Source organism: Xiphophorus hellerii, chromosome 19, assembly GCF_003331165.1.
Source record: "Xiphophorus hellerii strain 12219 chromosome 19, Xiphophorus_hellerii-4.1, whole genome shotgun sequence".
NCBI lineage: Eukaryota > Metazoa > Chordata > Actinopteri > Cyprinodontiformes > Poeciliidae > Xiphophorus > Xiphophorus hellerii.
In genome coordinates, this window is record NC_045690.1 from 1,134,509 (window position 1) to 1,146,673 (window position 12,165).

The window sequence follows — 12,165 nt, forward strand, 5'->3', positions numbered from 1 at the left end:
CCGTCCCTCCGTTGGGGCGCTGCCTCCCTCGTGGGCAGGGTCAGGCTGCGCGGCCCTGACGGGGGTCACCATGGCGACCTCTCCGCGGTGGCTCCGCCCCCGCTCCATCTGCAGGTTGAGGGACGGCGAATGGCGGACGGCGGGACTCTGGAGGTCCGTGGCGGCAAACCGAGCCGACAGGGGTCGCTCGCGCTGGGCCCCGCCTCCGCCTTGGCGCCGCGGCGCCCCGTCTGCCTCGTTTCCACGGTAACCGTCGGGTCCCTGGGAGCGCAGCAGGTCGGCGGAGGCCAGGCTGAAGGTCCTGCTCAGCGATTGGCCGGCCGGCTGTCGAGGGGAGGGCTTCACGCTCTGACCCGGCCTCTGATTGGCCGAGTGGACGGTGGGAGAGACGTAGCTGGTGGGCGTGGCCTGATCCCTGGCAGACACAGCGGAGGGGGCGGGGCTTCGGCTGAAGTAGTCCGCCATCAACTCGTCAGCGCCTCCGGTGGACAGCTGGAGAACAACAAGCCGATCAGGAAGGAAACTGATAATCGCTGCATTGATCTATTGATCTATGATTGCCTGGGGGCGGGGCTTCTCACCATGGGCGGAGACAACAGGTTGCTCTCCTCCAGGAACTCCTCCAGTGTCACCATCTCACTTCCTGGAGAACCGGGGCGGGGCTTAGTCCGGGCCCCGCCTCCTCGCTGCGGTTGGGCCCTCTGGGGGGCGTGGTCATAAGGGAGGGTGGAGCTCCGCGACAGGCTCTGCTGTGATTGGCTGAGGAACATGACATCATCACTGGACAGGCTGGTTGAGTGCCGAGGGCGATCGAAGGCTTCTGAGACCAGGAGAGAGATTTGGTTCTGTTACAGACCCGGTTCAGGTTCTGGACCATGTCTCGGCCGGCGGTTCTGGTTCTGGGTCAGCATACCTCTACAGGTGACGGGGGAACTGGACCCGGACGTGTTGTGGCTGAAGTCTCCAGAACCGGGTCGACCCCCAAAGACCGGGTCTTCGTCAAAGAATCCTGGAATGACGCTTTCCGGGTCAGGAACGCAGCGTGTTCTGGTTCTGCGGGTTGCTGCCGTGTCGGTTCCAGAGGCCCGGTTCGGAGTGGAACTCGGGCGGTTCCTGTGGATCGGACCTGAGGGGAGAACCCGCAGCAGTTAGCTTCCGGAGCCGACCGAGAGTTTTCCCATGGAAACAGAAATGTTCTGCCGCGCCGCCTAGAGGAGTTCTTGGTGCTGAACCAGACCAACCGGTCCAGAACCGATTCCGGTCTACAGCGCAGGGCGCAGCGCTGCTCACTCCCTGGTCACATCGCATGCAGCACTGCAACCTCCACCTGCATGTCTGCAGCCTGATGTGTCTAAGCCTTTCCGGGTATTGATATCAATACCCGGAAAGGCTTAGACTCTAAGGCTTCATTCACAATACAGCCTGAAGTGACCCAATTCCGATCTTTTTGACGTAATGCGACCTGTATCCGATCTTTTCATGACAGTCTGAGCAGCACAGGTCGAATTCTTTTCGAATGCGACCCGGGCCACTTGGGTATCTGATACGTGTCCAATTCAAACGCGACCGAACGTCCAGGTCGCATTTATCCGACCTGAACGTCACTGATACTCGAGAAACGTCACTATTCTGCATCCTGATACGCGCAAGCAGGAAAATTAACAAAAACCATGGCAGACTATATGAGGATTAAGTTGTTAATATGCTGCTCCGATCAGACAACTTCAACTGTGTAAGCTATGCTCCACTGTTAGCATCCATGTTTACTTCCCCAAACACTGAGCACTACTTCTTTTCATAGCGGTTGGCAGAAGACTGAGAACACTGACGTTATTGCGCCCTCTAGTGCGCATGCCGGACACTTCCAGGTCGTTTGCCCGTTCAGACTGCAGAACACGTACAGGTCGCATTTATTCTGTCTGTTTATTGCATTTATTGTGTTTATTGTATCAGAATTGGGTCACTTCAGGCTGCAGTGTGAACGCAGCCCAACAGTGACAGCTTCAGGTCGGGTCGGGTCCGGTTGGTGATGTCATGGCAACGCGGCGGCTGCTCACCATTAGCTTCGTCTCCGTTGATGCTGTCGCTGCTGCTGCGATGGCCGCCGCGCTCGGCCGGGCCTGTGGACCAATCAGAGAGCGTTAAAAACGGCCCGCACCAATCGGGGCGAAGCGGCCGTCGTCCTTCTGGCCCACGGTGGACAGTGGACCCGACCAGGACCGTGGAAACAGTTCAGGCAACATGTCCTGCTGAGGTTCTGCTCAGGTCCAATTCCAGGAACCGGACCAGAACCCCTGCAGACGGAATAGCAGCCAAACAGCGCTGAGCGTGGCGGGAAGAGGCGGAGCTTGGGCAGGAAGGAGGCGGAACAACAGGTAAACACAGAACTACTCACTATTAACTCGTCCATCAGCATGCAGAGAGTGAGAGAGAGAGAGAGAGAGAGAGAGAGGGGAGATGATGATGATGATGATGAAGAAGGGGGGAGGGGCCTAGAAAACTCCTGTGGCTGGGATTGGAGGACTACTGATGATGTCATCTGTGATGTCAGAGGACGACCAAAACCGCAGGCGTCTGGAGAGAGAGAGGGCGGGGCGAGACGAGGAAGAGGAGGAAGAGGAAGAGGAGGGGAGGAGCTTGTCCTGACTTCTGCTGCGCAGGAAATGGAAACATCTGGGGGGAGGGGCTAATAGGAGGAAGATGAGTAAAAGAAAAGTCATTGATCAGATATTGATGATTGTTTCCCAGCAGAACTAGGGATGCACCAATCTGATATCAATATCTGTATCGGTTTGATATTGAAGAAAATTGTAGATCAGGTATCCAGAGTTTCCTCCAGCCAGGCTCAGTTTACCAAATGGACCTGTAGTTTACTAAGATTAAACTGAGAGCAGCAGATTGTTGCTATGGTAACAAAACTTTTACAAAGTAAACTTGCCAGCGCCTTAAAATCTTACATTTAAATATTAAATATTTTAAAATCTTTTAATTTATCTAGGGGAAACCCAAGGTGTCGGTGACAACAAGGTGGATCTATTCAGTCTAACTCTATGCTGGCGCACCACCACAATAAAAGCCCCACAACTTAAGAATTAAGGTTTTTAACTTCAAGTTAAAACTATGTAAAGCGTATGGTGTATGTATATATATGACCCGTATTTGTTCTAACCCTACTCAGAGTTTGAAATGAATTTAGGTATCAATAAACGTAAAATTTTACTTTATTTTGAAAAACCAACACCGCCAATGCACTTTCCTTCAGAGCTTCCTGCTGCGTAGTGGCGCCGTTTCCGGGTCCAAAACGAAAACCAGCCAATCAGACTGGACCGACCTCAGCTTGTTTTGGTTCTGCTCATGAAGCTGAAAGTTAGCATGGCTATCCTGATAGCTCATTAGCATCAGCATGTCACTCAGTGGAAGGCCTTTGGAAACAGGAAGCTTTAGCGGAAGAATGTTTTTGGGAGTTTCAGAGCTTATACTGTCGTAGACGAAGTAGCATCGCTAACACCTAAAATAAAATACTTATTTGTGTCTGGCTTAAGGAAAACATCTTTTAACTTGTTTATTTTTCTGTTGATGTGATGATTTAAGCTTCGGTTCATTCAGGTTCAGGATGCAGACGATTCATAAACTCAGCGGCTGCAAAGCGACTTAACCTGATTGTTTTTATTTACAATTATTTTATTAGCAATTAATACATTTAATAGAAATAATATTTGATGATGCAGATAAGGATTTGCATTTCGCAGCGTTTGAACAAATATTAAATCTTTCTATTATGTAATTTACATTACAAACACAAATATGTTAAATTGATACATAAATGGTGAATTTCTGAATCACTGAAAGGTTTGTTGCAGTTTCACTTTACCACAGTTAGACTTATCGATCAGTTTCTGCATTATTGATTCTCTATTGGCTATCAGACTGTTTCTGCATGTCTGACCAGCTGGAGGCGCTGCTGCGTCAGAGCTGCTCAGTCACTCAACAAAAGCACTGTTTAATAGCAGGGCTGGAAGAGAAAAACTGGATTGGTGCATCCCTCCCCAGAACTAACAGAACCCACCAGAACCAACAGAAGCCAACAGAACCACCAGAACCCAGGGTTTCCCCCAGTGTATTATAAGCCTGGCGGCCCGCCATGCTTTTTTTAGCGTCAATGCTAAGCTTAGCTAAATAGTAGTCAATAGCCTGTGGAGAGTCACAAGCATGTTGACTAACATGTACTTGCACCATTCAGTATGTTAAAATTAGTGTGTAAGCTAAAATTAGCCAAATGCTAATGTAAGCCTAAATGCTGTCAGTAGCATGTGGGGCATCATTAGAATGTAGTCGTACATTCTGTGTCCTAAAACATGGCTAATAAGTAAGAAAACTAGCTAAAAGCTTATTTTAGGGAAAAGGCTAATAAATGCACTGCCTTGTTCATCAAGGCAGTGCATTGCCCCCAGAAATTTTCAGTATGCTCCATATTAAATGGCCAAACTAATCCCATGTGTAGCAGTGATGGGGTTAAATCAGTTATATAATGCCCAAAACATCCCGTCATGTCTGAAGTTCTAACATTCTGCTCAGCCTTGTAGTATCTCAGAGATCCACCATCATTGTAGCTCTAAAGGCCAGCTCAGTCCTCCTGTTTTAACTGAGTCTTCCGCCATAGTCAGAACTACAGTGATGCGTACTTGTAGTCCTAAGCAGAAGCTCTCCCTGATCTGTGTTCCGTTGCTATGGTAATTAATCCTCTGCCAGCTGTGTGAGAGACAGAGAGGTGGAGAAAGAATTCTATCTTTGTGAGACACAAAGTCAGTTTGACTAAAAAAAGAAGTCCGAACAACTCCTTCCCGTTCGGGAATCGTAATATTCGGTATTCGAAAACCGTTTGAAGCGTATGAGAGGGCTATTTGTCGTCTCCGATAGTACCGCGATTCATATCTGCAGCTCTCTCACAGTAATGGCAGCGATGAGAGAAAGATGGTGTGCGCGGAGCTCTGAAATTTTTCAGAAATATATGGAAGTCAATGGGTGAGAGCGTGAGCTTGTCCTGCCGCATCACTTTGCTCTGAAGCACCTTGACAGAAAACCGGAAGCAATAGATACATTTCGAAAACATTTTATGGGAGAAGGCATGCGTTGAGATGTCATGACCAACTTTCATACCAATAGAGCAATTTTTGTAGGCATGAAGTTGATTTCAGGTTAGGGTTATCTGCAAGCAAACAGCAGAAATCCTGTGATCTTGAATAAATCCAGGGTGAATCCCGCTGGGTGTGTCCCCGCAGGACAAGAGGGATCTCCTGTGCCCAGTCTTCTCGTCGAGAAAATTTGATCAATCGCATTAAGAGACCGGTTGACCAGATCCATAATTTGTAGATTTGGAGGATGTGCAAAGAAAGGCTCCAAAAATATAGAAAAAGACAAAAACAGAGCAAGCAGGGCAGGGAGGGAGCAGAGGAAAAAACTCTGTCTGCCCTGTAAAGTTCATGTCTGTGTTCCGGTTGGTCGGAGCGTTAGCGGTTAACGAACCAGCGCTAACCTCATCATGCAGGTTCAGCCGGTGAGGAGCTTTCGCTCTCGTCTCGTAGTCACGCATCACGCTGGTTTTATTTTATTTTATCATTATTTTTAGTTTTATTTTTCCAGTTACATGAAGCATTAGACCATATCAAATGCTTCGTCCACTTAGACAGAGTTAATGAGCGCTGAGATCTGAAAAACTCGTCCATAAACTGGAGCAACCAAAACAGTTTCTGTGTCTCTTATTAAAACTCAGAAATGTTAGAGCTGCTAAAGCCACATTAGCAGCATTGAATTAAATCTCAGTTTGTTGCTCATCTCTGCTCAGTGCAGCAGATTGAACTCATCCTGCAGGGCCGGTCCAAGGCTGCATGAGGCCTGGGGCAGAATCTGACCTAGGGGCCCCTCGTGCTGCTAAAACCATCAGCACCTCTAACAGCTTCTGGGTTCGATTTAATCTGGGAGAGAGAGAGTAGATTAACTGGCCAACATAAAAACAATCAGTTATAATTGCAGTTTATTAATTTGTATTTGTGAACAAACAGCTCAAACTCACAGCATCAGATTGTTGCTATGGTAACAAAACAATCTGAGTATGAAGATTGGTCTTTGAACTTTTAGAAAGTAAACTTGCCAGCTCCTTAAAATCTTACATTTAAATGTTAAACAATTTAAAATCTTTTCATTTATGTTGAAACAAATTAAATCAAATTTAGCAGCATTGATAATCTCAATAAATAAATGTTACATTTATATATCTGTGTTAAAATATCAGCCTTTATGGCCCCTGAAGCCCTGGGGGCCCGATGGAGCCGCTGACTTCATTTGGATTAAACAGAAGTGCAAATAATTGAGGTGACACTTTATGACGGGGTGTGCTTAAGGCTGTCATAAACATGACATAACACCTGTTATGAACATGAAGGAGTTTTTATGAATGTCTATGACTGCTGTCACAAAGTGTCACTTGGTAAATAAAGTTGCATTAAAAGTGTCATTAAGGCCGTTTAAGGGTTGGTTTCCAACAGACTGCAGATCCTCCTCATCCTCGTCTGACCGCTCAGCACCAGACGGCCACGTCGGCTCGTCCACCTGAGGATCGGCTCAGACCAGCGACACTCGGCTGATGAGACTATTGGTCTGAACAACAGACGCATCAAACCTCAGACTGTCTGTAACCGCCTACGGGAAGCCAACTGGGTCAGAACCAGATTCCTCAGCCTGACCCCGATCAGGACTGTAGGTCCACTACCAACGTCCGAACCACGATGTCGTCGATGGCGACGTGAAGATCAGTAATTACTGAAATGTAGTTTGAGTTTCTCTATATATTGCGTAACCCAAACTGGGTCTTTATATTTTTGTTTCCTGTCAACTTAACATCTTACAAAACCCCGGTGGTGGTTCTGTTGGGTTCAGAACCACCAGAACCCAACAGAAACCCATAACCGTTTCCAAGGCAACAATAACCTGCTGTTTGGACCAGCAGGGGGGAGACTGCAGGTTCCGGTTCTGGTGGAGCGGGCTCACCTCGGTTGGGGGGGGCAGTCCGGCCCGGGCTGCTGCTACGGTTGCTATGGTTACTGAGCGAGTCGCTTCCTGTGCGGCGGGGGACGGGGGGCGGGGCCTCCGGAGGGAGCGGGGGGGGCGTGGCCGGCAGGGGGATGTCCGGAGCACTCCGGGCCCGCTCCCGCTCCCGGTTCTGGTCCTGGCCATTCTCCTTCCTGGGTTTGATGAGCTTAACCAGAGCTCTGGCTCCGGACCACTGGCTCCTCCTGAAACACACAGACCCAACATCAGAACCGGGCTGGACCAGAACCCTCCAGAACCAGCAGCGCCACTACTTTTTGGGTGTCGGGTCGTAGAACTTGTACTGGTCCATGATCTTCTCCTCCAGCTTCTCCTTCTGCCGCCGCAGCGCGTTCAGCTTGTCTCTGAGGACACAGAGGTCAGACAGAGGTCAGACAGAGGTCCCAGTTCCGGGCCGTGCCGGTCCCGGTCCGACTCACATGTAGAGCTTGTGCTCCTGGTGGAACTGCTCCTTGCTCTCCAGGCTGCGCTCCAGCAGCGTCTGGTTCTGCTGACCCAGCAGGTGGATCTGGCTCAGCAGGTGGTGGTTCTCCTCCTCCAGGTTCCCCTTCAGGCGGCTCAGCAGCTGCACAACCAGAACCAGAACCAGGACCAGGACCACTGTTACTGTCTGCAGTTCCTCTGCAGATTAACCCTGGGTGGGTTCTGGTCCGGGTTCTGACCCGACCCAGCTCGTAACTGGTACCTCACCTCACAGTGGTTGTCCAGTTTGGTCACGGAGAGGTCCAGGTTCTGGTTCTGGTCCACCAGCGAGTCGTACCGGGCCGTCCACTGACTCACTTCCTGCTGAGCCGAGCTTAACGAGTTCTTCAGCTCGTTAAGCCGCTGCTGGAGGTTCTGGTTCTGCTCGGCATGCTGGGTCTGGTTCTGGGTCAGTCTGGGCAGACGAGGAGAAACACTTGAGGAGAAACGACCCGGATCAGAACCAGGCTGGCTCTGATGCTGGTCAGCAGATAAAACCATGAATCGTTTTCCTTCCTCCTCTCGGTTCTGACCCGGTTCTGACCCTACTCACTAAAACCTCTGGTTGTTCAGCTCCTTGTTTCACCTGTCTGTGCCTGTCCTCTGTCGCCCCCTGCTGGTGCAGTTCCACTTTCCTCATCTAGAAACTTTTTAAGCTAACTGGAAAAATGACAACCTCTGTGTTCTGGACCGGTCCAGAACCGGGCGGTGAGGCCCAGCTTCTGGCAGATTCAGCACAGCGTCCGGAACCAGCAGGCTCTGTTCTGGTTCTCTTACCGGTCCACTTCAGACTTCAGCTGCAGGTTCTCCTGCTGGAGGAGTCGGTTCTTCTGGACCTCCTGCTTCAGCTGCTGCGCCTCCTGCTGCTCCTCCCACCGGTCCTTCAGCTGCAGCAGAGCCTGGTACCTGCAGAAACACCTGGATCAGTGAAGCGGGTCGGGTCAGGTTCTGTTCACAAGAACCAGCCCCCATGCTGTAGCTGCGCATGGCCCTACAGGCCGACTCCGGCCACCAGGGGGCGACAAGCTGCCCCTGGTGGGAGGAAGTAAAATCTAAGATTGAAATATTTTATCATCTGCTGACGGAGAGGCGTCCGGTCCCAGATTGGACCGGTGGCCGAGACGGGAAAGATCGACTTCCTTCCTGTTGGACTCGAAGCTGACGGATCGTTTCCTCTTCTAGTCGTCAGAAATAATCAGAAAAAACATCGACAAGCAGCCCAGCTCTTCCTCCTGCGCAATTTGGAGGCGTGTGACGCCAGGAGGACTCACTTGCAGTGCAGCGAGCGGTGCTCGCCCTCCAGCGCCCTCTGCTGGCCCTTCAGCGCCGTGTGCTGGCCGATCAGCTGCTCGTACTCATGCGCCTGCCTCTCGTGCACGCTCAGCAGGCGCTCATGGTCGGCGAGCGCGCTTTCGCGGGCGCGCCACGCCTCGTCGCGCTGCCGCTGCCACGACTCGGCCTCGGCCTCCAGGGCGCCCACCTGGCCCTGCAGCACGGCATTCTGGGCCATGAGGGAGGCGCTCTGAGAGGACACGGCTGAAATGTCCACCTGAGACACAGGAGGACAGAGGGTGAGACGGAGCGGCGCCCCCCAGGGGACGTGCGGCGGCGCAGCAGCACCTGCAGCTTGGCGGTCTGGGTGTGCAGGCCGGCGTTGTGCTCCTGCAGGGTGGAGGCGTGGCGCTGCAGCGCCGCCATCTGGCTGTTGAGGGAACTGTTCTGGCCCTCCAGCTGCTTCAGCTGCTCCTTCAGCAAGCTGCTCTCCGTCTGCAGGGAGGCGTTCTGCAGGAAACCACCAATCAGAACCGGCACCAGAACCAGAACCGGCAGATGGAGGAATCGGGAGGCTTACGCTCTTCTCCACGGCGATCAGATGATCCTGGAAGTGCAGCAGCTCAGGAGCGGCGCCACGCACCGAGGCATGCTGGGAGCTGTCCTTCTGCTGCTGAAACACAGGAACCGGCAGGACCGGGTCAGAACCATCTGATCCGGGTCAGAACCACCTGATCCGGGTCAGAACTTTGTGTGGGCCTACGGCAGTCAGTTGGCGTCGCAGGGACTCGTTCAGGGCGTTGCTCTCCTCCAGCTTCCTCTCCAGGCCGCCGATCTCCTCCTTCAGGGTCCGACGGACGTTCATGTCCGGCGACCTGTTGGAAGGTAGCGACAGAGAGGGAACGCTGACGGATCGCTGCGGTAACAACAGGGAACAGTGTAGACTGGCAAAGTGAAAGTTGAGGGAACCTTGAGAAAAGGAGAGGGAACGTCAGAGTAAAGATGCTGGTCAGAATTACAGTCAGCCTTCAGCACACAGATGATGCTGCAGCAGGTTGCTGGGTTGATGGTCCAGACCCATCAACCCAGCAACCTGCTGTCCTCTTCCTGTCCTCCCTGTTCTCCCTGTTCTCCTCGTTCTACCTGTCCTCCTCGTCCTCCCCGTCCTCCAGTGTCTGCTCCTGCTGCAGCAGCTTCTCCCGGCTCAGTCCAATCCTCTCCAGCTCCTTGTCGAGTCTCTCCAGCTCCAGGTTCTGCTGCTGGGCCTTCAGCTTCTCAGACACCAGCTCCTGCAGAGAGAAGGTCAGAGGTCAGAGCGCCTCCTCCTGGCCTCTGCTTCCAGAGGAATCCTGCGTCTCCTCCTGACCTCCCTCAGGGTGTCCAGGGTCTTCTTGTCGATGGTAGCCTCCTTCTGCAGCTCCTTGTTCTCCCGCTCTAGCTCCTTGGCTTTAGCCGACGCCTCCTCCAGCCTCTCCAGCTCCCTCCTCAGGGTGGCGGCCTCCTTCAGAGAGGCGGAGGCCAGGCTGGCTGTCTCCTCCAGCTCCAGCTCCTTGGCCTCCTGCAGCGTTCGGACCCTCAGGTTCTCCTTCTCCAGCTGCTTGCGGCTCCTCTCTGCCTGTTCCAGATCTAACTGAAGCTTCCTCCTCTCCTCTTCGGCCTCCTCTCTCCTTCTGCGCTCCTGCTTCAGGTCCTCCACCTCCCGGCTCAGTTCCTCCTCCCTTCGCCGGTTCTCCCTGGCCCTCCCGTCCGCCTCCAGCTTCTCCTCCCTGCTCCTCTCCAGCTGCTCCTGCAGTTGTTGTTTCTCCTGGTTCAGAGCCAACAGGTTCAGCTCCAGCCTTTCCGCCCTTTTCCTCTCTCCCTGCGCCTTCTTCCTGGCCTCCTCCACACTCCTCTGGGCCTCCTGGGTCTCCCTCTGCGCCTCCTGCAGCTCTTCCTGCAGTGTGGGCAGGCGGGCAGAGGAGGAGCGCAGGTTCTCCATGGAGCGGCGGAGCTCCAGGTTCTCCATTGACAGCAGGCTGTTCTGCGCCTCCTGCTGGGCCAGTCGCTGCAGCTCCTTCTGGGCCTCCTCGGCCTCCCGCCTCAGGCGGAGCGCCTCCTGCTGCAGGGAGGTCACCTGCCTCTCCAGGGTCTCGGCGTGCTGGCTGCAGGAGCGCAGCGTCGCCACCTGGAGGCAGAACGGGGATGAGCCGATTGTATCCGGACCAGGAACCAGCGCAGATCCTGGTGCCTACCTCTCGGGTCAGAGCCTCCCTGCTCCGCTCCAGACGGGCCGCCTCCCTCTGCACCTCCTCGCAGCGCCCCGCCCGCTCCCTCAGACACTCCGCCTCCTCGCTCACCACCTTCAGCTGCACCTCCAGGCTGGCCAGCCGCGAGCCGGCGTCCGTGACGCTCTGGTGCAGCAAGCGGTTCTTGGCCTCCGCCTCCCGGACTCGGGCCTCGCTGCTGGACTGAGCGCGCTCCTGGAGGGCCTTCACCGCCTCCGACAGGTGCTGCTGCTCGCTCTGCAGCTCTGAGATCTGATTGGACGAGACTGTGAAGGGGCTGGGGGGGGTAAATGATGGGACAAAGCGGAGAGGCAGACGTACCTGGCGGTCCTTGTCGGCCCGCAGAGCGTGTATCTCTCGCTCCAGATTCTGCTTCTCCTTCAGGAGCTCCTCCCCCAGAGTCTCCATGTCCTGATTGGTCAGTTTCTCCTGGTCCAGCAGAACCTGGAGACGGTCCAGCTGGGAAAAACACGTCAGGGTTAACCAGCAGGAATCTGTCCATGGTGGCGTACGCAAAAAAAACACTGCGAAGATTTACACACGATGGACGATGTATGAAAGTTTGCAAAATATACGCAAACATTTCTATGGTGACTCGTCTGATCTACGGAGACTTTATCCATCTGAACTGCTGCAGATTTTCGCCGCAGTGCAAACTTTCAGTATGAAAGCCGAGGCCTCTTCCTGGGCGAGGCCGCTGCAGTTTCTCCTGAGGAAACCAGTCAGGAGTCTGGCTCCTGATCCCAAACCGGAGGATCCACCTGAGGATCTGGAGGATCCCAGTCCTCCGGATCCTCTGCTCCTGGTTCCTGACCTCAGCAGGAGAGCTCCTGCGGTTGTCCTCCACTTGCCAGTCCAGCTCCTGCTCACCTTGTTGCTCAGGCTCTGGTTCTCCTGGTCCAGCTCCTGCCTGTGCAGCTGCTGCTCCTGCAGGAGCTGGTTCTCCTCCTTCAGTCTCTCTACGGAGGCCTGCAGCTCCCGGTTCTCCTTCTCCAGCTTCAGAACCCGGCTGGAGACGCCCTCGTTGAGCTCGTGGACCAGAGACTTGCGACCTGGGGAGCAG

The 12,165-nt window shown here is 53.5% G+C and overlaps 1 protein-coding gene across 3 annotated transcripts in view; it reads right to left on the bottom strand.

The window, feature by feature from the left end:
• The window catches only part of ccdc88c (coiled-coil domain containing 88C), a 35,592-nt gene that overhangs the window by 14,415 nt on the left and 9,012 nt on the right, over nucleotides 1–12,165 (bottom strand). For 2 of the 3 annotated variants that reach the window (XM_032547292.1, XM_032547291.1), the window contains 14 exons: nucleotides 11,973–12,154; nucleotides 11,424–11,561; nucleotides 11,070–11,354; nucleotides 10,205–11,002; nucleotides 9,982–10,127; nucleotides 9,602–9,713; nucleotides 9,419–9,511; nucleotides 9,187–9,348; nucleotides 8,838–9,115; nucleotides 8,344–8,472; nucleotides 7,795–7,981; nucleotides 7,524–7,669; nucleotides 7,359–7,448; nucleotides 7,045–7,289 (listed from right to left, as the gene is read on the bottom strand). In XM_032547292.1, the coding sequence (XP_032403183.1) occupies nucleotides 7,045–7,289; nucleotides 7,359–7,448; nucleotides 7,524–7,669; nucleotides 7,795–7,981; nucleotides 8,344–8,472; nucleotides 8,838–9,115; nucleotides 9,187–9,348; nucleotides 9,419–9,511; nucleotides 9,602–9,713; nucleotides 9,982–10,127; nucleotides 10,205–11,002; nucleotides 11,070–11,354; nucleotides 11,424–11,561; nucleotides 11,973–12,154 (2,991 nt within the window). The remainder of the gene's footprint in view (nucleotides 1–7,044; nucleotides 7,290–7,358; nucleotides 7,449–7,523; nucleotides 7,670–7,794; nucleotides 7,982–8,343; nucleotides 8,473–8,837; nucleotides 9,116–9,186; nucleotides 9,349–9,418; nucleotides 9,512–9,601; nucleotides 9,714–9,981; nucleotides 10,128–10,204; nucleotides 11,003–11,069; nucleotides 11,355–11,423; nucleotides 11,562–11,972; nucleotides 12,155–12,165) is intronic. The other variant, XM_032547290.1, reaches the window with a different exon arrangement.